Source organism: Mastigoproctus giganteus, chromosome 8 (assembly GCF_048544385.1).
Source record: "Mastigoproctus giganteus isolate SK-2022 chromosome 8, ASM4854438v1, whole genome shotgun sequence".
NCBI classification, from domain to species: domain Eukaryota; kingdom Metazoa; phylum Arthropoda; class Arachnida; order Uropygi; family Thelyphonidae; genus Mastigoproctus; species Mastigoproctus giganteus.
In genome coordinates this window covers 28,408,296-28,433,606 of record NC_143582.1, presented here as the reverse complement: position 1 = coordinate 28,433,606, position 25,311 = coordinate 28,408,296, and the positions used below count along the sequence as shown (strand labels likewise).

The 25,311-nt window shown below is 37.8% G+C and overlaps 1 protein-coding gene across 4 annotated transcripts in view; it reads left to right on the top strand.

Moving 5' to 3' along the window:
• The window catches only part of Dys (Dystrophin), a 932,899-nt gene that overhangs the window by 752,190 nt on the left and 155,398 nt on the right, over positions 1-25,311 (top strand). For all 4 annotated transcript variants that reach the window (XM_090379791.1, XM_090379790.1, XM_090379788.1 and 1 more), the window contains exon 51: positions 6,070-6,259. In XM_090379791.1, coding sequence (XP_090235917.1) covers positions 6,070-6,259 — 190 coding nt within the window. The remainder of the gene's footprint in view (positions 1-6,069; positions 6,260-25,311) is intronic.

The following is a 25,311-nucleotide window of genomic DNA, read 5'->3' as shown; positions in this document are numbered from 1 at the left end:
ATTGTTATAGGCTGTCAATGGATTGGGTGGTGCCCATTTCTGTTTCATAGGAACTTCCGGCTTGTAAGGAGAAACATAGTGTATTCATTCTAAATTGTTACCATATTTCATCGTCTTGTCCTCGCTGCTGTCACAGTGGTTTTGACCACCGTTTTTCCATATCGACACAATGAGGACTGTGTTCAAATCCTGTCAAGAAATGAGGGTTTTTTTTTTTTTTTTTTTTTTGGTTTCTTTACTCCATGGCTGGCTGGCTGTGTCCCGGAAACTCGGGTTTTTCATCCAGCAAACAGACATCAATGGAAGAATACACACATTTACATATACAATATAACACTCACTGGCCAAAAAATTAAAAACCTTTTGTACTTGGTTTCAACAGATAATTAAACGTGCTGTATGCAGATGTAAGTTGTCATATGGTGTGATCACAAGTTCCTTGGGAGCAGATAAAGCACGTTAGGAGCCACAACTGATTAAACAAAGGAAATCACTGGTGTATCGAATGAATGCTGCAGAAAGTCGTTATTCCAAGGAGAGGACTGCACAATTTAGCGAACTTTGCCAAATAATAGAAAGTTTGTAATGAAAAATTCAGTTTAAGCAAAGAAAGATCTATTTCTAACCGAACTATGAGCGAGAGTTGAAAATTCTTGGATTTGGTAGTAGAACTATACGAAAGCCACTTCTTTTGGCATTTCAGAATCACCAATAATATCTTCGCTTTAACTAAATTTAGCAGGATCCTTAATGAATAAAATAGCATATTATAATAATACTATCGTTCAACCCTTCGTTGATTTTTTATGGTCATTTTCATATTTTAGATTGAAAAGTAGAGTAATTGATGTTTCGGATGTGAAACTCAAACTCTGACTTTCTCAATAGTAAAATGGACGTGAATAAAGCCACAGTAGTCTTATTTTGGAGATTTTTATAATCTTATAGACACTTTTATATCGAACATGGTTCACTGCTGTTAGGAGGGGATTATATGCCGTACTGATGTCATGTGACCACATTTCCGAGCATCTTGTATCGACTTCCGTAATGTGACCTTTTTTGGTAATTCTTATATAATCCCTATAAATGTCCCTTATACTTGTCCAAAATTTTTCGCTGTTTCCTCATTTCATCGTTATTCCACCTGCATACCAAGTTTTTTTGTCTCTCTTCATCGCAAGCTGCACGAGTTAACACCACATTCTGTTAATTTTTTGAGCATCTTAAATGAGTTAAACTTAATATTGAAACGTATTCCTCAGTCTCACTATTATTTGTAACTACTTACGGTTGCCGTTGTTTTGTTTGTTTATTGTTAGGGTTTTGGGGGCATCAGCGATTGAGACCATATTGCGTATACACTGACTGATCATTGAATTATGACCACCTACCTAATACTTCGTAGGTCCTCCTTTTGCCCTAAGTACAGCAGTTATCCGACGTGGCGTTGATTCAAGATGTCGGAAGCGTTCGGGAGGTATGGCCAACCAAGCTGTGTGTAATGCGGTCAGCAATGCAGGTATGGAGATGATTAGTGTATTCAGACGCCTGATATGCCTTTCCATAGTGTCTCACAAGTGCTCTGTGTTATTGATATGGGGGGGGGGGGTTCGGAGGCCAGTCGATATGCTGGAAGTCAGAACTCTGTTTCTCAAACCATTCCTGCACAACAAGTACCCGATGGCTCGGCGCATTGTCATCTTGGAAGACACCTGCCATTTCGGGAAAAAGTGTGACATAGTGGGGTGTACACAGCAAGCAGTTGACGATATTGGAGACCGGTGATGCGTTGTTTCTCATACACCAGGAGTCCAATTCCTGCCAGTGAAATATGCCTCACACCATACCGCCACCGGCCTGCATTTTTGATACCATGCAGGATGGATGAAGAGCCTCATGTTGTTGGCGCCAAATCCGTACACGACCATCCACGATGTGGAGTAAATAACGTGACTCATCCGACCAGCACACCTTCTTCCAGTCTTCTAAGGGCCAACTTGCATGATCTTTGCACCAGGCGAGTCTTTTACGTCGATGAACCTTGGTTAGGAGAGGATGCCATAGGGGTCGTCTGCTGGTATAGCCCATGCGTGCGACGCATGGTCATACCAGATATTGTTCCGGGTTGGCCCATATTGTATTGGATAGTCAACTCTTCAACAGTGCTGCGCCTGTACGAGTCATCGAACCCGGCGCTCACCTCTATCATCAACCTTTCGCTGACCTTTGCAGTTTTGCCGTCGGGTCGTTGTTTGACCATTTTGACTCAAGTCCTGGTACACTTTAATTATGGCGGTTCTCGAACACCCCACCAGTTTAGCCGTTTGGGAAATCGAGGCAACAGCTCGTGGAGCACCCACAATCTGCCCATTATCAAATTCCGATAAATCCTTCCTTTTACTCACGCTCGGAATTTTACTACCTACTGAACCACTGACATTATCTATGCTATGTAGGTCGACTAACTCCGCACTCTTGGACCTCACGTGGTCAACAGGTCGCATTCAGTTTTCATAGGGGTGGTCATAATTCAGTGATTACTCAGTATATATCATGTTTGCAAATTGCGCGTGTTCTGTGGTCAGTTTGCATATTTGCTGGGTGAAAAACCTGAGTACTTTGGAGAAAACCTATGCTAACTCGCCTGAGACCAACTAAGCCACATTGAGAAAAGGCCCATCTAGTGGAGGTAGGACGGCCATTCTACCAACGTTACTACCACGAGGAGACAGTTATGCCTTTTTATAGGATTTTGAAAATATTGTCCCAACATTTCTAATCTGAGCTGTCAGTCTGTAATCAGATCGTACATCATATTTCTTGTAAACACACTCTTAGCCCTTTGTCGTCGGTAAATTTGATTTAATAAACTAAACTGATTTTAATAATTTAGGAAAAAAAGGTGCGTAAATAGACTAAAATTTATCAGTCTACAGCTGTGGGATTACTGTAAACAATTCTTCACAGATAACTTGCTTATGTTCGCTTCATAATGAATGAATTTTTTCTATTGTTCTGTTTTTTACACTAACAAAAGTAACAACATTTCTCTGAATACTTAAGCAAAACTCATTTTTTCTCTGATTAAAAACTGAAAATACACGTATAGAATTCATTTTGTTCTTCGATTTTCGAAAAGGAGCACAGCTTTTATATAAAACAAAAGGTTATCATCCATCACTGTTGCGATACCGGAGGCTTGGTTCTTCTATCAAAATGTGTTTTTCTTATATATCTTCTTTTTAGACAGGTAGAATATACCTGTAAATACATCAAACTCTTCTTTCAACATAATAACATTGCAACTGTAATGGCATTCTAGTATTAGCTTGGCAGATGAAATTTTCCACCTTTATCACAAACGAAACAGTGGATTCATAGTGATGTCCAAGAAACTTCAATGAATTTTTGTTCTTCTTCTAACCAATACAAGAAATCTTGCATGAACGTGAAGCTTCTTGTCCTCTGAACATTGGAAAGTTAAACGTGTTGTATACAGACAGCAGTTGCAATCTTCTAAATCTTGTCCATTCTTTTGTATCCGGTGCTCTAAGGATTCAAATTTAATGTTAGCCTTTGTGGCATTTATCCCAGAATCCGAGATATCCAATTAAATCTCTTCATACTTAGTAAAATAACTCATTGGAAATCCTGAACTTCTCTTTGAGGTACTTATATTTTGGCAAATTACACTAGAAGCTGAGAGACATCTGGATCTCGATGTGATTCTGTAACCTTATTTTAATTTTCGAAATAAAACTGCTGGCTATTGGCCGTGAAGGATTGTATTATTGCAGTGCGATAAAGATTTTAAATTTTAACATCATTCAGCAGTGTTAAAGCTTCATTATATTTCTTATATATTGCTTAAACTGTTTCCATATTTGAAATATGAATACTCTTGCTGTATTACATTTTATGTCAATTCTGGAATTTTCTGTCCAAATTTCTAGCCTCTACTATAATTTCCGGTTAAACCGAGAGAAGCCCTCGCCGGTAGCACAGTGGTTATAATCATCATCTCACACTGGGTGGAAAAGGTCTGAGTGCGTTCGAATCCAGTCAATGGCTCGAGAATTTGTGCTTTTTTTCTCCCCCACAACGCGGCCGACTTAGTCGGTCTCAGGAGAGAATTGCTCCGAAACTCGATGTTTGCGGCCAACAAACCGACTGAAGGATATACGCAGTTACGGACATTATGCTCTGATGCCTCATAGCCTTAGTTGCTTTTGCTCTTAACACACATTAACTGACGCTGTAGATTTATTCGTTCAGATTCATGTAAAAGGGACAGGGCCTTGGTTTTTCACCCTTAATTAAATAAAGATAAAAAACGAGAGGAAAGAGATCAAGATGAAATCCTGCTTGCAGTATTTTCCGTTTCGTGAATTGGAAAGGACTGCTCTAATCCAGTTTTGCCTTCTCAAGTTGAAGGTAAACTATAAAAATTATAATTGTTGCTGTGGTTGCCAAATAAATGAATTACCCGCTACCGTGTTGGTAATTCATTTTATGGGAGGATCTCTGTGTATTAGTCAGCAACAACTTCGCCTGCTGGGTGAAAAGGGCTGAGTTTGAATTCCTTTGGTGACGGAAGAAATATTCTACTTTTTTTTTTTTTTTTTTTATGTGCTGAGGTAATCTATCTCCTGCGGAGGTCATAGACTTTTTATACTGGGAAACGGCCAATTTTTTTTCCATACAAAGAATAGAAAGGCGACTATAAAACACACGTAGTTTACGTAAAAGTCCACTGATCTAAGTTTTCTCACGCTCATCAACTAATTTAAATCCCTGGAAGAATACTTATTTATTGTAAAATGTGTTTTTTTTTTTTTTTTTCAGCATCATAATTTACATTTAAACATTTGAATGTGGATTTTTGCCATCACATTTCAAAGAATTTCCTTCATTAAGAGCGGAAATGAGATGTAGGAAACTGCATCGCATTAGTTTAATGTGGCAAACTATTCAATTAGATGTGACCTCTTGTAACGCATCAGCGTATCTCAAATGCATCTGGCCAGGTAACTATATGCAAATAGCATATCCGTATATATATATATATTTTTAAATCTGCGTATCTAGTGAAAAGTTGTCAATGGATTGTGATTTTCCTCCTTTGAATCCATTACCAGGTATCGTCTTTTTAAATTTGTATTTTGCTATTTCTCTCTGGTAGACAAAACTTTCGCATAGACAATCTTTGCATTCATTTAGCAGTCTGTTTATAAAGTAAACGTGTTTGTGGAAATTAATGGAACATAATCTGACTTTGGAAATTACTATCGCCTTATCATGCCCCTAAGTATTCGCTCTTACCTCATTTTGAGTCATTAGTGGAATCACCTCTTTGACGTCATACTTCGATTACGGAAAGAAGTAAATTTTCTGAGGATAATTTCATTATTCACGATGCTTTATTAAATAATCAACCCTGAACTTGGTACTGTTTTTTGTTCTAGATAAAGATGTTTGTGCAAACATCTCCTTGGAGATGTTCGTACAAACACGAACCTTGGTTATAGTCGGGGGCCATCAAGATGTCTCGATTTTTGTAATCGTTGGCTTTTCAGTGTTTCTGCTAAATATATCTTATCTTAAAATGAAAACATTGTCATTCAACAAGTGTTCGTAACTTGACAGCATGTTGAGGTTATTGTGCGAAGCTTGCTATAATTCTCTTACGTAATTCTGCTAAACTTGATCTGATGTATATTATGACTTTGATATATGAGCACTAACATGAAAAAAGTCTCCGAGAGTGTATTTGGCATCTTGCCAGTCTGTTGTACAAATTCCACGGTTCTTCAGAATGATAGAAAGGTGTTCTCTTCATTAATCCAGATTCCAACAGATCTAGCGCGATTCGATTATAAGATTAATGGTTTTAACGCGACGTTCACTTAAATTCACGTAAACATGGATAAATTAAGATACTCATAAGTTAAAGGAGAATCGTATTTTCAAGTTAGCATGATCATGTTTCTGTTTACTTTCTTGCTTTTCAAATTACTTTTACGTGTACTGTTTCTGGTATTTTGAAATTTCTCACTTTTATTTTAGCGTCCAAGCAAGAGGAAAGGCCTTGCTAAACGCCCTCAACTCACTTCAGCAGCTGGACAAAGCTCTGGACCGTTTCCTTGCATGGTTATCGGAGTCTGAGTCCACGCTAGAGATACTAGAGGCAGAAGAGGAAAAGTTCGGGCCTCGGGAAGATTTCCACCACGCACATGGTTGGCAGGAACACCTCAGGGTAAGCTTGCATGTATGTTAGTTTATCTGGAACTTCCAGTTAATGGTTTAGTTTGAATATTTTCATTCTGAGCGTGTTACTAGTGTTAGAATGGCTAAATGATTCAATGAAATGAAGATGCTTCATTTTGGAAAATGCCTTCCTGCATCTTATAAATAAATAAAAAATAAATCACTTATACGTTTTTCACTTGTCAAAAAGTGTCCATCCATTCCGCTTCGAACGTTAGAAATCCACCTCGGCTACTTATTTTTGATTTATTTTTTATTGTGATGGAAAGGCCTTTTGTTTGGACGCCTCAGTTTCGGTGGCTGTAGTTTGCTAAGATATTTTCTAAATATATAAACTGAAAATTAACCGATAGTTTGAAAATTTTATATTCTTATAAATAAATAAATTACCTCATTTTGAACTCTTTAAAGAAAGAAATAAGGCCACATTTTGCCGTCTTATTTCTTTCTTTAAAGAGTTCCTTATTTCAATACATATTTGGTTGGAGCTTGGCATTATTTAAAAGGGATTTCCACGAAAGCCCCTTTAGAATAATTTTTAGTAATTTTATTACCCGAGTTCGTCCCACTGACACCTTAGCTAGCAACAAAGGGAGCCGAGGGAGAGGTTACTTCTACATTAATCTTTACTTCTCAGAAACAGTTTTTGCGAAATATTTGCAATGGTTATTCTTGTTAATTAAATAATAGGATAGTTTTATTTATTTTATAGCAGGATTGTTTCCTTGGTCCATATTTGTTCTAATTAATGCTAATAATGCATAATATCATCTGTGGTAATTTCAAAATAAATGGATCTTATATCATGTATGGTATAAGATACATTTATATATTTAGGTTTTAAGAAGCTTTAAATTATTACTTCAAACACATCTTCTGCCGTTTTAGGAACACCTAGCTCTTAAAAATTCCCGGGTGGACGTTAATCGGGGATTGAGAGGTGTAATATTTTAAAATTTTCCGGATTTTAGAGAGGGCGTATCTGTTGGTTTAACAGTTTTGGAGAAGATCATTTCAGTGAATATTAAAGAGTAACAACTGAACCTCTTTACGTCTGTAAACATTTATGATGACTAAAAGTAGTGATGGACATAATCGATTAGGTAAATTATTCGCTTATTAAATCGAACACAGCTTAAGAAGATAGTAAAAAAACAAGACAGTGGAGGGATTCGTTCTGATGTTATCTAAATATGGGCAAGGAGAACTCTTTTTCGTAACCTTTACCGACCAATAATGCCTTCTGAATTCTTTTCAGTAATGCTGTCTACAAATATATTTGCTCTCAGATTCTGTGCTTTGCCATTCCCACGATCTCGCGCAGAATTATCGGATTTCCCTCGATTTTTCAGTAATCAATAGAAAGAAATTTTCCAACCTCTTCAAATCAGTCAGTTGCCACTTCAGCTGGAAAAACTGTTCGCTGATAAGACCGCCCGCAAGTTTTCTTTGGTGAATTTTCATGCTTGTTACAAATACGGTCATGAAACCTTTGGCATGCACAGCATACTGCAGGCCCGATGTGGCATGGCTTTGCTCTCTGTGATCGCGTGCTTATTTTTGCACGGAAATAGGGTGCGTGGTGACATGCAGGGTTTGTCTTACATTTTATTGATGTCACTAATCGAGCTTCGGTACAACCAACATATGCAGCGACCAATCGAAATCGTTATTAGCATATCGATGTTTTTACGTACAAGCAAATCCATTTGGGTAATTTCCGCTTCGTTTCTCTGGCTCATCTGTGTTAATATCATTGTAGTCAGCCGTCATACCCAAAGTTGGGAATTCCTATTTCAAACTATACGTCTCCTTGTATAATGGTTCGCCACTTGTCACCCGTTTTAAGAGATCGGGATTCGAGGAACTCGAACTGGACGAGTTTCTGAAGCCTTTTCAATCCGGGTTGTAGTTATCATCCTATCTCAGGCGTCTTGAGTACGGTTTCCACAGCTAGCACAATATGCAAATAGATCCATGAATACACATAATAGTGAAATATGGTTCTAGTTGCTGATGCGTCGCCTAAAAACCGACAACGAAGTATACCATACTGAGATACTTTTCCTTGCTTTTCTTTATTCAAATCCAAAACTTTTCATATTTAAAGCTGCTGTGTGCCACATTAAGTGAAAGCTACGCGAAAGCAAGGACCACAAGCATGGAAAAATACATCATAGCTATTCCCTCCCCCCTCACAGAATTTCCAACCATGGCAGTTTTTCTTGTTAACAAAGTTGCGCCCAATTCACTTTCTACCACTTGATTAATTTCAACTTTTATTAGTTAATCTCTTATAAGAATCATTTTGTTATTTGGTTTAAGCTCGATTATTAGGAATGATAAGTGTAAACATATTCAAGAAGGGTTTTCATTAGTAGCGTAGCAAATTGTTGTGGAGTTCCAGTGCATAATTTGATTTTGGAAAACCTCGGATGTATGTCCCTTTGTTAGGCGCGCAAATGAAACTTTGTTGCACGCCTGTGGGCCGGTCTCGAATAAAGATATCTTATCTCCTCAACTTCCAGTCCAAGAAAAGGTTATAGTGAATATCCGATAATGTAATTTTAGAGAATACGTACAGTAGGACATTAAAAATCACGCTAAATGGCGTATGTTGCGCTTTTTTATTGTTTTGATATAAAGATTTCAGCGGAGTTTAAGGGACAGGGTTTCCAGTGCGTTACATCGGTTCGCCACACTTCTGGTTTTCACGAGGAATAGAAGAATTTTATATCACTGATCTGAATCAGTGATATAAAATTAGTTATTTAAAAATCAGTTCGAGAGCGATTGCACCTAATCAAGGTATTTCTTGCAGTGACCTTGAAAATCTGATATCTCAGTTGCTGTATTTTGGTCGATTTTAATGCACATCATCTGCCCTGGAGCGATGAGACATAGGACAAACGGGAAACTTTTTATGACGACTTGAAAAAACTCTTGACAAGTTAAATTTGATAATACTGTATTACATACACTCTTTCACTTGCTTACCGAAGCAAGCTCTGCAATTGACCTCATTTTACGTTCTTCAGTTCTTTTTTTTTCACTATTTAATTGGTCGGTCCATAAGGATCTGCTGAGTAGTGATTATCACCATAGTTTGTGATCTAGACGCGGATCTAAGATCTTGTCTTACTACTTGCCCTACCAGATGGCACTTTCCAAGTGCCAGTTGGAAATATGTAAACAGTTAGCAACCCTGGAAGAATTATCAGTGAAGTGCCTTATTTGATGCCGCTGTCATCAGTGCAGCAAAACAAATACTAGAAACTTCTGAAAAAACAATCCCTAAAATTCTTAAAAAAAATCTTTGAGCAGGTTCAAAAACCCTGTTAGAACAGTGAATGTAGACAAGCCAAGCAAGAGAAGAATAAAGCCTGGAATAATTTTCCAAAACATTATACTAATGAAAATGTAATTCAGTTTAAGAGAGCCAGGGCTAATGTCAGGCGCATTCAGCCGAAAAAACGAATGATACTCGTGGAGATGGTTTATTCTACGATTACCATCCACCGGAATGCAAACTGTCTGGGATAAAATGTACAATAAATGTCCTTCTTCACATTATTGTGAATGAGAATGGACATGACCTTTTACCACTTCAAGCGCAGCTAACGTTCTCGAAGAATCTTTAGCTGAGACCTTTGCCATAACCTCGTACTTACCAACCTTGCAAAAATTAAGTCCGTGCTATGTCCTAAATTGAGACTGTCCCCCATCATCCTTGCAACTGTCCCTTCACAATAATAGAACTATACCTTGCTCTAGACATTTAAAACCTAGTTCTGCTGGACGTGATGGGGTTCACTATGTTATGTTAGAATAACGCAGTGAATAGTCACTTCATGTTTTACTCCTGTATAACCGGATCTTCACAGAAAATACTTTCTTGGATACTTGTGCCATGTGCACATCATATCATTGTTAAAACCTTGTAAAGACTCGTCGAATCCGAGTCATTATAGGCCCACCAACTGTATTGGGGAGAAAATATGGTCTATGTTCGTTGATCAAATATAGGAAGGGTGGTTGTCGGATAGATGTGCGGAAATTTGCTTTCAGCCAGTGGGTAATTGATTGTTAGAAGAAACTTCCATCTGGTGTTGTAGAAGTGGGTAATTTTAATAAATTTAAATTAAATTTTGCTACATTTGGTAGGCTACCATAGCCATTATTATGGAAATTATAATAAAATAAAATAAAATAAAAGGAATTAGATAGATTATTAGAGGGGGTGGATAGGTGATGTGGGAAGTTCTTTCATTTTTTTTCTTGCATAATTTGTCAGTACTAATACTATGTGGCTTTCATACTGGTAGATACATCTTAGACTTTATGATCTAGACAGACGCCCATATTCGTAATTCTTTCTCCAGAAAGGCCAATGTGTTTATCTAGATATTTATAAGCCTTTGACACATCATGGCGCGATGGAATTGTGTACAATCTACACACACTGGACCTAAGAGACAAGTTTCTCAAGTTCATGCAGAACTCTTCGAAATATCTTTCCTTCCAAATCTGTATGCAATCTCTCCTTTCTCGCAAATTCACTCAAGAAGGAGATGTACCACATGGCCCAGTTTTATTGCTATCCTCTTCATTATAAAAAGTAGTTCAGTAACCGACAATATTCGACTCTGTTTTTTACTACGTTATGTGCAGATGAGGGCATATCCTGCCACTCGCAAAATATGAGAATGATTGAGCGGTTGTTATCAACAAGTTCGGTTGCGGAAAATAGTTTTCGTATCTCGACCCAAGCATAATTTCCATTCCTGACCCGATTTTGAAATTGGGCGATTGTGTGCTTCAGGCAATGATCAGGCCGCATCTTGAGTGCTGCATACAGGTCTAGAGATCTCATATTAGGAAGGATGTAGATCTGCTGGAACGAGTGCAGAGGACAACAAAAGGGTGGTCTTACCAAGAAAGGCATCAGTCCTGCAAATTACAGCTTCTGGAGACTAGGTACCTGCGAGGTGATCTAATTGAGGTGTTTAGGGCCTTGAGTGAATTGAACAAGCTCAACGCTGATGGAATTTTTCTCTTGTTGGGATTTTACACATGAGGGGACATAAATTCAAATCGAGGAAGGATGGTTGCAGGATAGATGTGCGGAAGTTTGTCTTCAGCCAGCAGGTGGTTGATTACTGGGACAAAGTTTCATCTGTTGTTGTGGAAGTGGGGATTTTGAATAGACGTGGTTAGTGTATTTTTATTTTATTTTTTTTTTTTTTTTTGCTAATGCTTTACAAGCTTGCTTTCTTGCATCATTTGCCACTAATACTATTAATATCTATTGTACGTAATATCTGAATTCTAGGTCATATCTTACACAGAAAATTAATCTTCCTTGAACATATTAAACGGTGTTGATCTCCAAACCCTTCTACACTTATACCGTACTGTAGTCAGATCACAGTTAGATTATGAGCCTCTAGTTTACAATTCTGATGAACATATAGTGCCTTAAGGCTATTAGACCCTATTCATTACCGTGGCCTACTGTACAGTTCCTTTTATCGACTATAAAAGCCTTGTAATGACTAGCAGTACCAGTCATTGTCAGAACGCCTGACGAATGCACGAAAGCAACAAACTCCTTCAGATTAAACCAAACCTCCAGCCTTGGCCATCCAGTTTCCGACTGAAAGTTCGTAATCATGTAAGGTCATGCTTGCAACATTACGAATAGATTATACGTACTTTACTCACTTTTATCTCCTTCCTGCCTCGGAACAACTTTTCTGTTCCGCTATAAAAGTAACCTTGGTCACACAATTTATTCAGTCCTTGTCCCAGGCTCAACATTCTCTCTATGAATGTAGATCTGCTTTTGTTGGGACCCTAGAAACATTGAAATAAGTGGAAATAATTTGACCGATACTGCAGCCAAATCAGCAATTCCTCTAAATAACCTTCGCCTATCGATCCGCTATACAGACTGTATGAAAATAACACGTAATAAGATATATTAACTGTGGTAAGATTCGTGGCATGGGCAGATAACAAACTATGGCAGGTTAATCCTATAATCGAAACATGGCCATCCAACCCGTGCAGGAATTGTAAAGAGGAAGTTGTTCTTGCTCGGCTCTGCATAGGAACAGTCATCTTACACATTCTTTTTTGCTGAGGACTGATGAATATCCTATGAGGAGTCTATCTGGCATGTTTTACTCTAATGCGAGCTTCTTTTAAGCTATTACAAATTATTTGTGTGTGTGTGTGTGTGTGTGTGTGTAAAATAGATCATATTTTTACTCCGTATACTTAATTTTTATTCCTCTTTGATTTATATATTTTTGATGATGAAACCGAAATAATCAAGGTTGCAAAAACCCTTATTTGGACGTTCTACGAGTTTGTTGTCCCATTATGGTATTCATTTGCCTTGTTCTGTAATGCGTCAACAACATGTTCTTTTGGGCACGCCTCCTGAAAAGCTTTAATAAGTAGTTGAACGGCGGACCAGAATGCTTGGAGCAACGAGTCAGGTACTCTGTATTCAAATACGAAGTGCTTCTTGATGACACCCACTGAGATAGCAACAGGGATATCGAGAAGCCATAAAGCAGAGACAAGCGTTGGTGCAGTTACTTATGACACCTACAGGTGACAGATTGTATGACTACCCTGTCGGATAAATCATTACAAGAACTGCTAGTCATTCTAGAATAAAAAAAAAAAAAAAAACCGTTATCATTGGGGCCCTTAGAAGAACAAGTAAAGTTTAAAACCTCGCTGGGAAGAATGATGTCAAATCATTCGATTACGTCCGCCATAGTTATCCATACGGTTGTTTTGAAACTAGGATAAGATTATTATACTGTATATGATTATTAGTGGATTAATCAATATTTCAGTGATGAAAAACCGAAAACTTCTTTTCGGTTTTTAATCCTCAGGCATATCACCTTTCACATTCAACTGAAAGTCATATCCCTTTTTATTTTGGTGTAGCCATTCCTAACGGATTATGTAATTCCCCTCCCCCTAAAAGCACATATAATACAGTAAAATCCTTTTACAACAAACTTTTCGAGGGTACAGGAATCATTTCGTTGTACTGAAATTTCGTTCCAATGAACGAAACCATTATTTGTTCAAATAAATTGTTTCTCTAATATACAGAAGTGGCGATTTCCGCCTTATTTTACCTAAATACCAACTTAATAATTCAAATGTTATAGTATAAAATTTATCAATAATAAGTAGACAAAATGACAAAACATTTACTACAGAAGTAAAAATATTTGTTCATCGTCATTTTGAAAGGATATCGCATGAAATATTATCAAGCCACACTTCAGAAAGACAATACGATATATATTTCTTGCTTTGTCCCATGTCAGTTTTTGCTGTTAATATTCAATTTTGATTTTTTTTACACATTAATAAAAATTAATCTTTAATACAGTCGAAAATATGTGATTCAGGTTGTACTGTTAAATTCGATTACTAATTCCAACTTTTTTTTTTCTGGCCATCGAGTAAACAGTTTTTTTTTGTTTTTGTTTTTTTGGGCTTTTTTTAAGTTTGTACTAGTGTGCGTGTTCACGTGCCCATTTTCATCTTTTAAGGAATGACAAAGTAAATAATTCGCGAGGAAAATCCCCACTCCCTCCTCATGAGATCTAACTGCAGCCTTTATTGAAGAGGACTTAATTCATCCAATCGTCTACCGGAGTCGGGGACACACTCTCCAAACGAGTGTCAAGTGGCGAAACACTATAACCATCATGGAGGACGAAATTTTCGTTAGATTAGTATTCATTATAATGGGATTTTGCTGTATTCAAAAGGACATCACTAATTTGGACTTACCTACTACTGGCATTGTGAAAATCAAAAAACTCCCGATCATGATTGTGATTTGGTCTTATACAACGGATCATCGAGAAACACCGACTTCTCAGGGTTCGGTAACCTTTTTTGTAAGCACGAACTGCATTACTGAGAACCGAAGTAGAAGTGAGTCTTGTGGAAATCTGGATATTTCACACTGAAAAACTGTCAAAATCCATTAACCCCCGAAAGATGTCGAATGCAGCCCGAATTTTTTTTATGCCTATAGTCCACTTAGGTGGCAAACTCCATGAAATGGCCTGAAATTAGTGTAATATGCCTTGATTTTCATTATTGTGCATAATTTTGAGTAATCCTCATAAGAATTGAATGGGACTTATTGAATTTTAGTATCAAATAATTAAAGGTTAAAAGGAAAGGGCCAAGAGAGGAGTTAATTGAAATGGCATGTGAGGTCATCATGTTGATATGCGTAAATATTTTATCAAGCCTGTTAGAAATATAACTTATTCCGTTAGAAATAGGTCTGTTTATTCATTGGAAGCGTCATTTTTGTGGACAACCGAATCGAAAGCCCAGACAGGTAAGTTTTTATCACTTCTACCCATCAGCCTAGGTCTAGTTATGTATTCGCAATATATATTGCTCGAATGTATTTAAATATTTATTTGTATTTTTTGTTTCCCCCTTGGGTAAAATGACGAGCCAGTTTAAGTGGTTAGAGACTCCCCCGCTTAATATAATGCAATATTTCAATTGGTAAGTCTTCGATGCAGTGTTCCCCAAATTCTCTATTTGGTTGATAATCTGTATAACATCTGCTGTTTTTAGGCACTTTAGCATATATGCATAATGCACTTCACCATGTCCGACCGTCCGTCCGTATGTAACAACTGGACTTCCAGTAGACAGATTCTCATGAAATTTTATATTTTGGCCCTTTTAAAAAGCTTTGTATAGCCATTTCAAATTCAAATAAAATGGTACCAATAGAAATCCTAAAATTATTATTATTTTTCATACGTCATATAGCCTATCCATATCTGTACATTGTAGCTGAAGCACTGGCTATGTTTGTTTTTATTCGCCATTTGGATGGATGAATGAATGGGCAATGTGGCAGATGCGCAGAAACGAAATGTCTGCGTTCTTCACGTGACTGCAGGGCCACCTATAAGTGCTATATATTTACTTATCTCTGTATCTTGTTTGTTTTGTACACTGTCTCTTTATCATAATTTTAAAAAAGTTGTGCAGCCAGTTACAAAATTTGAGTCTTGTTCGATTCAGTAATGTACGGTGCACACTGGGATTTTTATCATCGAGTTTACACTTACCGTGTCATTCTGTTCTGCCAAATATATCAGATGACTATTGATAAAATATCAGCATAAAAATAGAATATCGAAGACATTCATTCATGCAGTCGTAAATGTTTGTACTGTTCATAAATAGAAGTAAAGTGAAAGATGTTGGTGCCTGTACATCGGCACACGCATGTATATTTGTGGCGTTTTCTTTCAAATCCAGCTCTGAAAGTTTAGTTAACTTTCACGCCTGATTTTTTTGTCCTATTTTTTTTACATGTAAGGTCATTTTAAATGATAAAATGATAGGCAATCGAGAAAATTGATTTTATTATTTTTAGGAACCTTTGCATATATGCATAATTCGACTCTTAGTGGATGGATTTTCACGAAATTTTTTATTTGGATCTTTTAAAAATATTTTTCGAGCCTTTCTAAATTTCATTAAAGTCGAACCAATAGAAATATGACAATTGTGATTTCTTTATCCCCATGTAATTCGACTCTCAGTGGATGGATTTTCATGAAAATATAGGTAGTTCCGTTTAAAGATTTCTTATTTATTTATTTTTTCCCCAGAAGAGATTTTCTTTAAACGTCCTTCTCGATAACTGAGAGATATCCTTACTTTACTTTACCTTAATTGAATACTAAGCTCAAGTATCTTGAAAGGGTATTTTTATTAAAGCATATTTATATATATATCCACTTTTCATATACCTTTCTTGTATAAATGTTATTATTTATACAAGATATAAATAGTAATAATAATAAGAATAAATAATTAATACTTTCCCACCGATGAGTCAACTCTGAGATGGTAGTGGTATTCAACTGAGAATAAGTAACGATAGATTTATTTATCTGGAAGTATTACTTATTCAAAGCATAAGAGATAGGAAACTCGTTGTAAAGGATTTCACAATACGCGCTGTAGTTATAATGATGCCTTGTGTGCAAATTTCGGTTTATGTTCATCTTCGATGACACTCGAATTTCTAGACTAAGATCTCATATCTCTATTAGGAATTAGCCCTTTAATCTCTCTTGGCATAAACACATCACAAATATTGCTTCCTGTGCATAAAAAGTGGATTTTCTTTTTCTATCTCGGCGTTACTTTTCTTCTAAACAACTAGTCACTCTGTATATAAGTTTAAAGTCAGTCCTACCGTGAAATATTGTTCCCACATTTAGGGTGGTGGCCTCCCCATGACATATTGCAAGTTCCTAGGCTATTCAGAAGAGGCAAATAAGATTAATTAATGACCCATCTCTTATGAAGTCTCTCCTGCTCATAGACTTTCAGTTTCTACTGCATGGCTTTTCTATAGATACTTCCATGGGCACTGTTCTTCTGAAAGAGACATCTGTGATTTCTGCGCTCTCTCCAAACCAGTTCTAACACGTGCCGTAGTTACCAGCATCTATTCACTGTCCAACTGTAAACTTATGAACCAACATTTCCTTCTCATCATCTATCCCTTCTACTTCTGTTCTTTAGACGAACCTTCCTTCACGTGTATTTCCCGAAAATTACAAATCTACAGAAATACATGTCAATAAGTATCTTCTGTCTTCTCAGCTTTCAACCCGTCCACGGTGCTGAATACAGTAGGTTCTAATACCTTTCGTGTGTGGTTTTTATTTTAAAAAAAATAAATAAAATGTAGAAATGATGCAACTACACTAACTTTTGTGATGGTTAATACGTCAGTTAATTGTATAATTCTAAATCAGTTCACTTTTTCTTTTTTTAATTCGGATGACATGGTTCGTCCATCCTTCTGCTCTTTCACTTGTTGAGTTCGAAACGTGTTTTTTTTTTTTTTTTCTATTTTATATAGGCTAACAAAACTCTTCTGTTTCCGTTGTATATATGATTGCTTTAATGAACGCGTTTTTGGAAGGCCAGTATGTGCACGCGATATTAGCTCCTTGTATAGTACGTGCGTGCAAACCATGCGAATAACCATTTTGTGCCACCAGGGTTCGCTAGCCTCGACAACGATTTATATGATTTATGGTATTGCGCCGGGCAGCTAGAGCTTGGTTTCCACGCCCAGCTGCCGTACCTAACATTGTATCAATCTGCCTGCTGTAGTCATTTGAAGCTAACGTCCGTAATGATTTGTGTGGCTACACATAAAGTGTGCGATTTTATTTTTAGACTCAAGAGTCATTCATGATTTACCCCCTTCAGCTATATTCTTTGTGCTCTCAATAAATGCTAGCAAGGAACTTTGTGTATTGCTCTCATCGGCCCAGATAAAATACGATTTATTATTAGTTTTGCCCCTTTTTTTTCAGAATTAGGTGAAAAGAGTTGTATTATCTAGTTGCAATCCTTATAAGAATTAAACCATCATTTTTAACAACAGGTTCACTACTGCAGCCTGTTGGCATCATTGTTACCTTCTTAAGAGGGTTGCACAAAATATACGTAGTGTCACGTGCGTACTCTTCGTAGCTCATTTCTAACGCGAATTTATAGCCAGTTGGCAATGATGTGGTGTCATGCACCTGACCTGCTAAGCAATACGGTTATACTTGCGACCGTAACTTGCCTCTTCCTACATCACTCAAGCGATCTCCGAAGTTTTGACAACAGCTCGCCTGCCACCTCATTTATCAACTAAAACTTACCCGACAATTTGTCAAGCTCACCTGAAACATTTCCGCGTCGTTAAACACGAGCCGGATCGGCTACACCAACTCGAGCTTAATGTTTGTCTAAGAATTCACACTAGAAGTCTGGAACGGCTACGAAGGATTGCCTTGCAGCTACTGTGTGCCATGGGAAACATGTATTTCCAGCTATGACTGTATGATGTAGCGAATGCGTGTGTATCTTTTAAGTGCCGGTTTTCTGTATTGCCGTCTGTGTGGGAACAGTCTAAACTGGAGGAGGAAGGAAGCGAATAGCTAATATCAAACTTCTGTGGAGATCGATTACAGTTACACGTTCTGTTCTGTTATAACAGTGCTTTCAGCGTAACTTTGCTTGATGGAAATAACGGACCCTTTATTGCAGTGTTTTTCAAATGGTGTTCAGTCAGTACTGGATTCAGTCCAGTGAAGACATATTTCGAAAGCACCATTTATGCGTAGCCACGTACATAAATGATATATAGATTATGCTTTTGCATTATTCATACGTTGTTGATATTATTAAATCCTTTTTGCAGATTTCTGTCTTTATATAAGAATTGCATAGCAATATTACCCATCATCCGAGATAATCGTAGCCAGGTGTTTGCCCGAATTACAATAAATAAGATAAAATAATTAGGAAAAAATAAAAACGTTGAACAAGAGATTACAGTCCAAACTACTTACATTTTTTTTTTTTTTTTTTTTTTTTTTTTTATTACAGATTTACACATCTAAAGCAGATAATTCCGAATTTTCAAATTCGGAAAGAAAACTATGCCTTAAAACAAGACTAAGGGTTTTAAAGCGTTACATATGGATTTTAATGCATGGATGTGAAACATTGACCCACAAGAAAGATGTGGTAAAAGGAATAAACACATTTGAAATGTGGCATTGAGAAGAATGATGAAAATCAATTGGACAGACAAAATATCTAATATAACAGTCCTTCAAATCAGTGGCACCAAAAGAGAACTATTAAACAAAATACGCAGATTGAAAATAGGCTACTGGCCACATAATAAGAGATTCAAAATATTAAATACTAACTTGGTCTTAAAAGGAAAAATTCCAAGCAGAAAACCCTGAGGAAGGAAAAGAATAAACTGGATGGATGATATAAAAGACGACGGGACTTAACACAGAAGAAATAATTCATAGGAGTAGAGAAAGAGACTACTGGTGTTTGATGGTCTCCAACCTCCAAGATGGAGAAGCACATGAAGAAGAAGAAAGCAAATAGCTAATATCAAATTTCTATGGAGTTTTAAGAACAATTAAAGGTAGCCAAAATGTTAATAAGAAAAAAATAGATGATATTGTGCACACAACATATAATAATCACTGAAGTCCTACATTTTCTTCACCAGTGAGATGGAAAGATACAGTTAGCGAGTTACATGATAAGTTACAGTTAATGATAAGAGTTCATGGATAAGCTTCGTGGTTGAGTTGTTCGAGCATTTAAAACGTAGCTGTGCACCATGGAACTCCCAACCAACTTCTTGAGTGGAAGAAAATCTCGATATCGTCATCCAAAACCCAGGAAAGAAAAACTTACTTATTGCACATGACACATAAGATGAAATGTAGCGCACGTTGTCTAAGAAAGATCTATATCTCTGATGTGCGCGCACACGCAAACACACACACACTGGTAATACCTTTTATAAGTTCCTCATGTTTTAAAATAGATTGTTTTCAAAGCATTTTCTTTAAGATAAATGCCATAGGAAATAATCTGGCGAGCTCGCGAAGCCTCAGGTCTTATGAATTGAGATCTCCGAACACACAATTTAAGTCATTACAACACAGGAAGTACTATTGTGTGTTGTGTTATTTTTTTGGAAATAACCTTCTGTTACTGTCATCTACAAGAGATTCCAAAATATGTAGAAAAGTTTTTTAAAAATAGCGTGAAAAACTACTCTGATCAATAATCGGTACATCAGTTTTAAGCGAAGGTAGACGACGTGTGTCGTGGATCTTTCTGCTTCAGATCCAGCCATGTCTTTTTGACTGGATGGTTTGGTTTTCATGGCGCATGGGCGACTTTTTTTTTTTTTTTTTGACTGGAATTATAACTTGTGTGAGGAAACTAGACTTCGTTAGTTTAAATATGCATACACCTAAATTCCCTGTAATCAGATGGATTCTAAAACATACTCTTATGCGAACGTGGTAAAGGTTTTGAATTAAACATGATATTTTAATATTTACAGTAGATATAATTTCCTGAACATCGCAGGATTTATGAAAGATCTGCTTTCTGCTTATCTTGGCGTTTTCTCTCTGGAGTACCTAGGAAAAGTTTTCCTGTCTTTTTTAGTTTTACGACCGACTTTCATTATCAGCCCTCTTGGATGAATATTAAATAGCATTCATTACCCGAGAATCGAAATCGTTATCACCAAATATTAAACACGAAGAGCCAAGTGTATATTTTTAATTGAGGAATGAGCAGCGGACCGTGGCCTGGTTATTGAAGAATGAAAGAAATGCAAATTATACGAACTAGTACACTGAAAGGCCAGAATTCATGGAATACCTGGTTTCCTGGGCAACGTGACACTGTCACCCCACTCGCTAGTGGACGAACCCGCCGCCTGGCATGCATATAGGTACACTGCATTCACGTAGACAGTAATTCGATGTCAGTATGGATAAACGTCGTGAATTAATCAACTTTGAAAGAGGGATGATAGTGGGTGCCCGACGCATGGGTCAGTCTATTGCAGAGGTGGTACAGAAATTGCACTGTCCCCGTTCGACAGTATCAAGAGTGTATCGGGAATACGCCATTTCCGAAATAACATCTCATAGTGGACAGCGATGTGGGCTGAGAAAGGTGGTGGATGGACGTGGCCGTTTCAACCAACCGGAGAGCGACAGTAGCATAAATCACCGCCGAATTTAACGAAGGTGATGTCAGAAACGTCTCCATCAAGACCATTATGCAATCATTAGATGCAGTAGGTTATGGGACCCACCGAGTCGCATTGCTAACACCACAAACAGGAATCTACGCCTCAACTGGGCGAAAGAACATCGGCACTGTACCTTGGATAATTGGAGACGGATCTCCTGATCCGATGAGTCCCGTTTCCAGTTATTTCGAGCGGACGGGAGGGTGCATATCTGGCGGAAGCCGCGCGAACTATGCACAGGTCATGTCAACAAGGAACTGTTCAGGCAGGTTGACCGTCGGTAATGGTCTGGGGCGTGTTCAACTGGCACACGTTGGGACCTCTGGTACGTCTAGACGCATCTCTGAACGGTCCAGGTTACGTGTCCATCCTTGCAGACCATCTGCATCCATTTATGGCCATCGTGCACCCACGGGGCAATGGACTCTTCCAGAAGGGCAATGCGTCTCCCCACAGAGCTCTCGCGACTAGAATGTGGTTAGAAGAGTATTCCACAGATTTTACCATGAAATGGCGTCCCCGTTCACTGGACATGAACTCTAATAAGTACCTTTGGGATGCCGTTTATAGGTCCGTTCGAGCTTTGGATCTTCCACCCAGGAATTCAACGGAATTATGGACAGCGGTGCAGCAAACATGGATGGAAATAACTATGGAACGCTTTCGTGAACTAGTGGAATCAATGTCTCGCCGTGTGACTGCCCTTATCCGGGAGAAAGATGGGCTTACCCGTTACTAGGTAAGTATCCCATGATTTCTGTCGACTCAGTGTAGTTCAAATTCTGAAGAAGATAATCTTCATTTTGTCGCATCTTACGATAATCATCCTTTTTAGAAGCCAATAGATTTTGAGTATTATTAAGTATTTGCGATGTAGCGTAAGAAAGCCACCACAGCCGCCCTCCCCCACCAAAAAAAGTAGACGATAAAATACAAATTGTGCTTCCCTTTTCACGTAGGTAAATATCCAATTGACCTTTGAATTTCTTCAAACTGTCATCCTCGGAAACGACTTTTCTAATAATCAATAACTCGCTGGCTAAAAGAAAACTTCCTTCAATCTATTCTGAACCTCTTCCCCTGTAATTCGAATTTGATGTTGTAATAAAATAACTTAACGTCACCTCACCGAAATTCATCTTTAAAAAATAACCGAAAGTGGATATAAATACAGTATAGCTATGCTTGTTAACAAAATATTGAATGTATTATTGTATTCTAAGTTCCAAATGAGAGAGAACTTTTACGAAAACAGAATTCGCAACATCAGCAAATATCTTCCTATGTCATAAGCATAGTACAGAAACACCTATGACACTGGTACTGGTCTTAAAAGAAAATTAAAAATGCTTCAATTCAATTTTCAACTTATTTTTAAACGAAAGCTAGTCCAAACCATCTCCTATTAACTGTAAGAAATTTTCTCGCTTGTTAAATATTTTAGCTTGTGTAAAATAAATTGGCATAGCGCATGTGCATATATCAATTGCGCACAACCATGGCGCCATCTGACAGTTCCTTGATTGATTCGGGTAATCGAAATTTCGGATAATCGACGTTAAAAAAAATTTTTTTAACTTAATTTTCTGCTTTGAAAATTTTATTGCCGAAGTAAAACAGTTATGCGACAAAAAAAAAATCAACTTATATACTGTATATTTTTTCACAGTTCATTTTATCTCTTAAGTGTTTTTATAATGCGATTTGGATGCACTTTGCACTGAGGAATTTCCTTCTATAAGGAAGATGCTTTCATTAACTTTGGTCTTGTAAAAGAAGTGTGTCAGTCTTCTGTGTGTGTGTGTAGGGGGAGGAGACTGATACCCTGGGAAGATATGAAGCAGAGTGTGGTTCTGCTTTAACTGTTGGATTCGTTCGATTGCACTAGCAGCTGATGGGAAATTGAATAATTGATAAGCGATTATTGTATCCCAGCATGCATTACGAAAGGAGATGGAGGGAGATTTGTCTTTCAAATGGGTTTTTCATCGTTTCAATTGATTTGTTCACTCACTGGCTCATGTAGGATTCCACACGGTGACAGTTCTTCCAATTTGGTTTCCAAAGGTCCCTTAATTATTTTAACTTTTCTTTCTTTTTGCATCCCATGGTTTGATAGGTAAGTGGTTCCATTTTTTACCTCACTACTGGAGTACGTTATCATTTAAGCCCACCTGCATTGGAGTTGTTTTACTATTAACAAGAACCAGCGCGTACTCCGTCTCACCTGTCGGTCTCATTTCAATTTTTGAGCGACCATTGTTTGCGCAGGGTGCGCATGCGCACACCAATGCATAACGGCGCTATCTATCGATCGTTTCTCTCGCTGCTAACAAACTCTGTGAAATATTAAAGGTCACCAGTAGCCTTCGGAGCGTTTGTGCTCCGACTCTTTTTCCGATTTTGTGTGTGTGCGCGCGCCGTGACGTCATCAGGTTTTCGACAATTGCTTGTTGAAGACCAGACTCGTGAGAAACTTGGCATGTGACTGTTGAGCACGAGTCGCTGATAAAACGCTGCACCACCGACTTTGCAGTAACGCTCCTGCCGCGATAATCCAATCGATTGGAGATCATTGTTCGAACGCCTGACGAAATAGTTTTCCTGCCTCTGCTCAAAGAGTTTTGCTCGGCACTCTTCCATCGACTGGCTGCTGCTGCCTCCTCCACCTCTTCCACGGCTGCTGTGTCTGGTAAGAGAAGATTCGTGCAGTGTTTCGTTCTTTGTAGTGTGCTACGAAACAGGTGGATTTGCCGTTGATGAGTGATTTAGTAGGTTTAAATTTTAATGAGAAGATTAATTAAGATAGCGTACAAAATGCTTTATCCATTCGTGTGGTAATCTCTGCTAACTTGCACGCCGTCTTTCTCCTACGAGTTGCAGGTTATTGATCCCGACTAGCCCTCTCTTTCTCTCTTGTACCATCCTCCTCTGCCGGTTTAATGAGACAGGCATTATGGAGCCTTGTTCGAACACACGTCTTAGCAAGGTATTGTAGTTGAAAATATGCCTTATTTGTAGGCTCACCGATCCAGTTTTGCATTCTGTTTGCTAATGGGTTCCAGAATCGACGAGTTGCTTCCTGTGTGAAAGAGAAGCTACGCATCTTCATCCATTGGCTAGGATTAATTAAATTAACAGGGTTTGCTCTAGTTAAGTAGAGACGGTTTTTGACCTACCATACAGAGCTCTCACTGAGGATGTCAGAGCAAGGATGGAATAGGAAATAATTTAAAACACCAGTGTAGTAAGTAACACGTTTAACTAATGTTTGGAGAAGGTTTACCTTTACGTTTATGGTGATACATTTTTTGCAGTAATCGTAAATGGATATCCTGTTAATTATTAGGCCTTTAGGAGCTGCTTTTCTCACCCAGCTCTTGGTAGCAGATGACGTAAAGTGTTATAAATTAGTCCAATCAACAGACGCGCGTGACTCTAAAAAGGGATTTATTTTAGTGTCTAGAGTAGCCTTTTTTTTGTGCCTTGGTTGCGGCTCGTATTACAACTATCTCTTGTCACCATGCTGTGTTGTCTCTTCATTTTCGTTGACTGTCGCTGTCAGAGGGAAGAAGGTTTAGTGGGCGCAATTTTTGTGTCTTCAGCGAAGTCTCTGTAATTATCTGCCACCAACTCTCAACAAGTGTAGCTTTGTACCCTACAGCCTGACAGCCTATTCTGCTACCTTATTATTTCTTGACTTCGTGCTGCTTTACTGTCTTTTTTTTTTTTCTTTTCTTCAAAGAAAGAAAAAAACTGTGGAATCTTGACGGTTTTCCTTTTTAATGTTGTCAGTTACACACTGACTAACTGAGTTTTATGACATGACACCGACCTTCTGTGCACTTCGCGGTTGATGGCTTTTTGTTCTTACCATTCTTAGATTAAGCAAGAAAGACTGGAATGTTTCCTTGAATCTCCTACGCTTGTGGGGGAACAAGTAGTAATCAAAAGTTACGTAATATCTGTGGTCTACAAACATTGTATATGCATTGCTTTTTGTGTAATTCGAGAATTGTTGCCTCTTATTTTAATGTGGGTCGCGAACCTCATGGGGGCTCGCGAAGTGTTTTCGCTGGTAGTACGTCTGCCAGTATTAATATAGTTTATTTATTTATTATTAGTATTTATTTAAGTATTCGCTGTTACTCCTACTGCACATAGCAGTCCAATATATCTCTAAGCTTCTGCTTTGCACTTTGAAATGCCCAACCCAGGGTCCAGTTTTGGCTGTGCGTCTCTCTCTCACTTCATTATCGGGGTAAGAGAAAGTAATTTATTTCTACCTACTGCGTTGCTGTTGAAAATATGATCCGCCTTCGTTAGCTTATTCT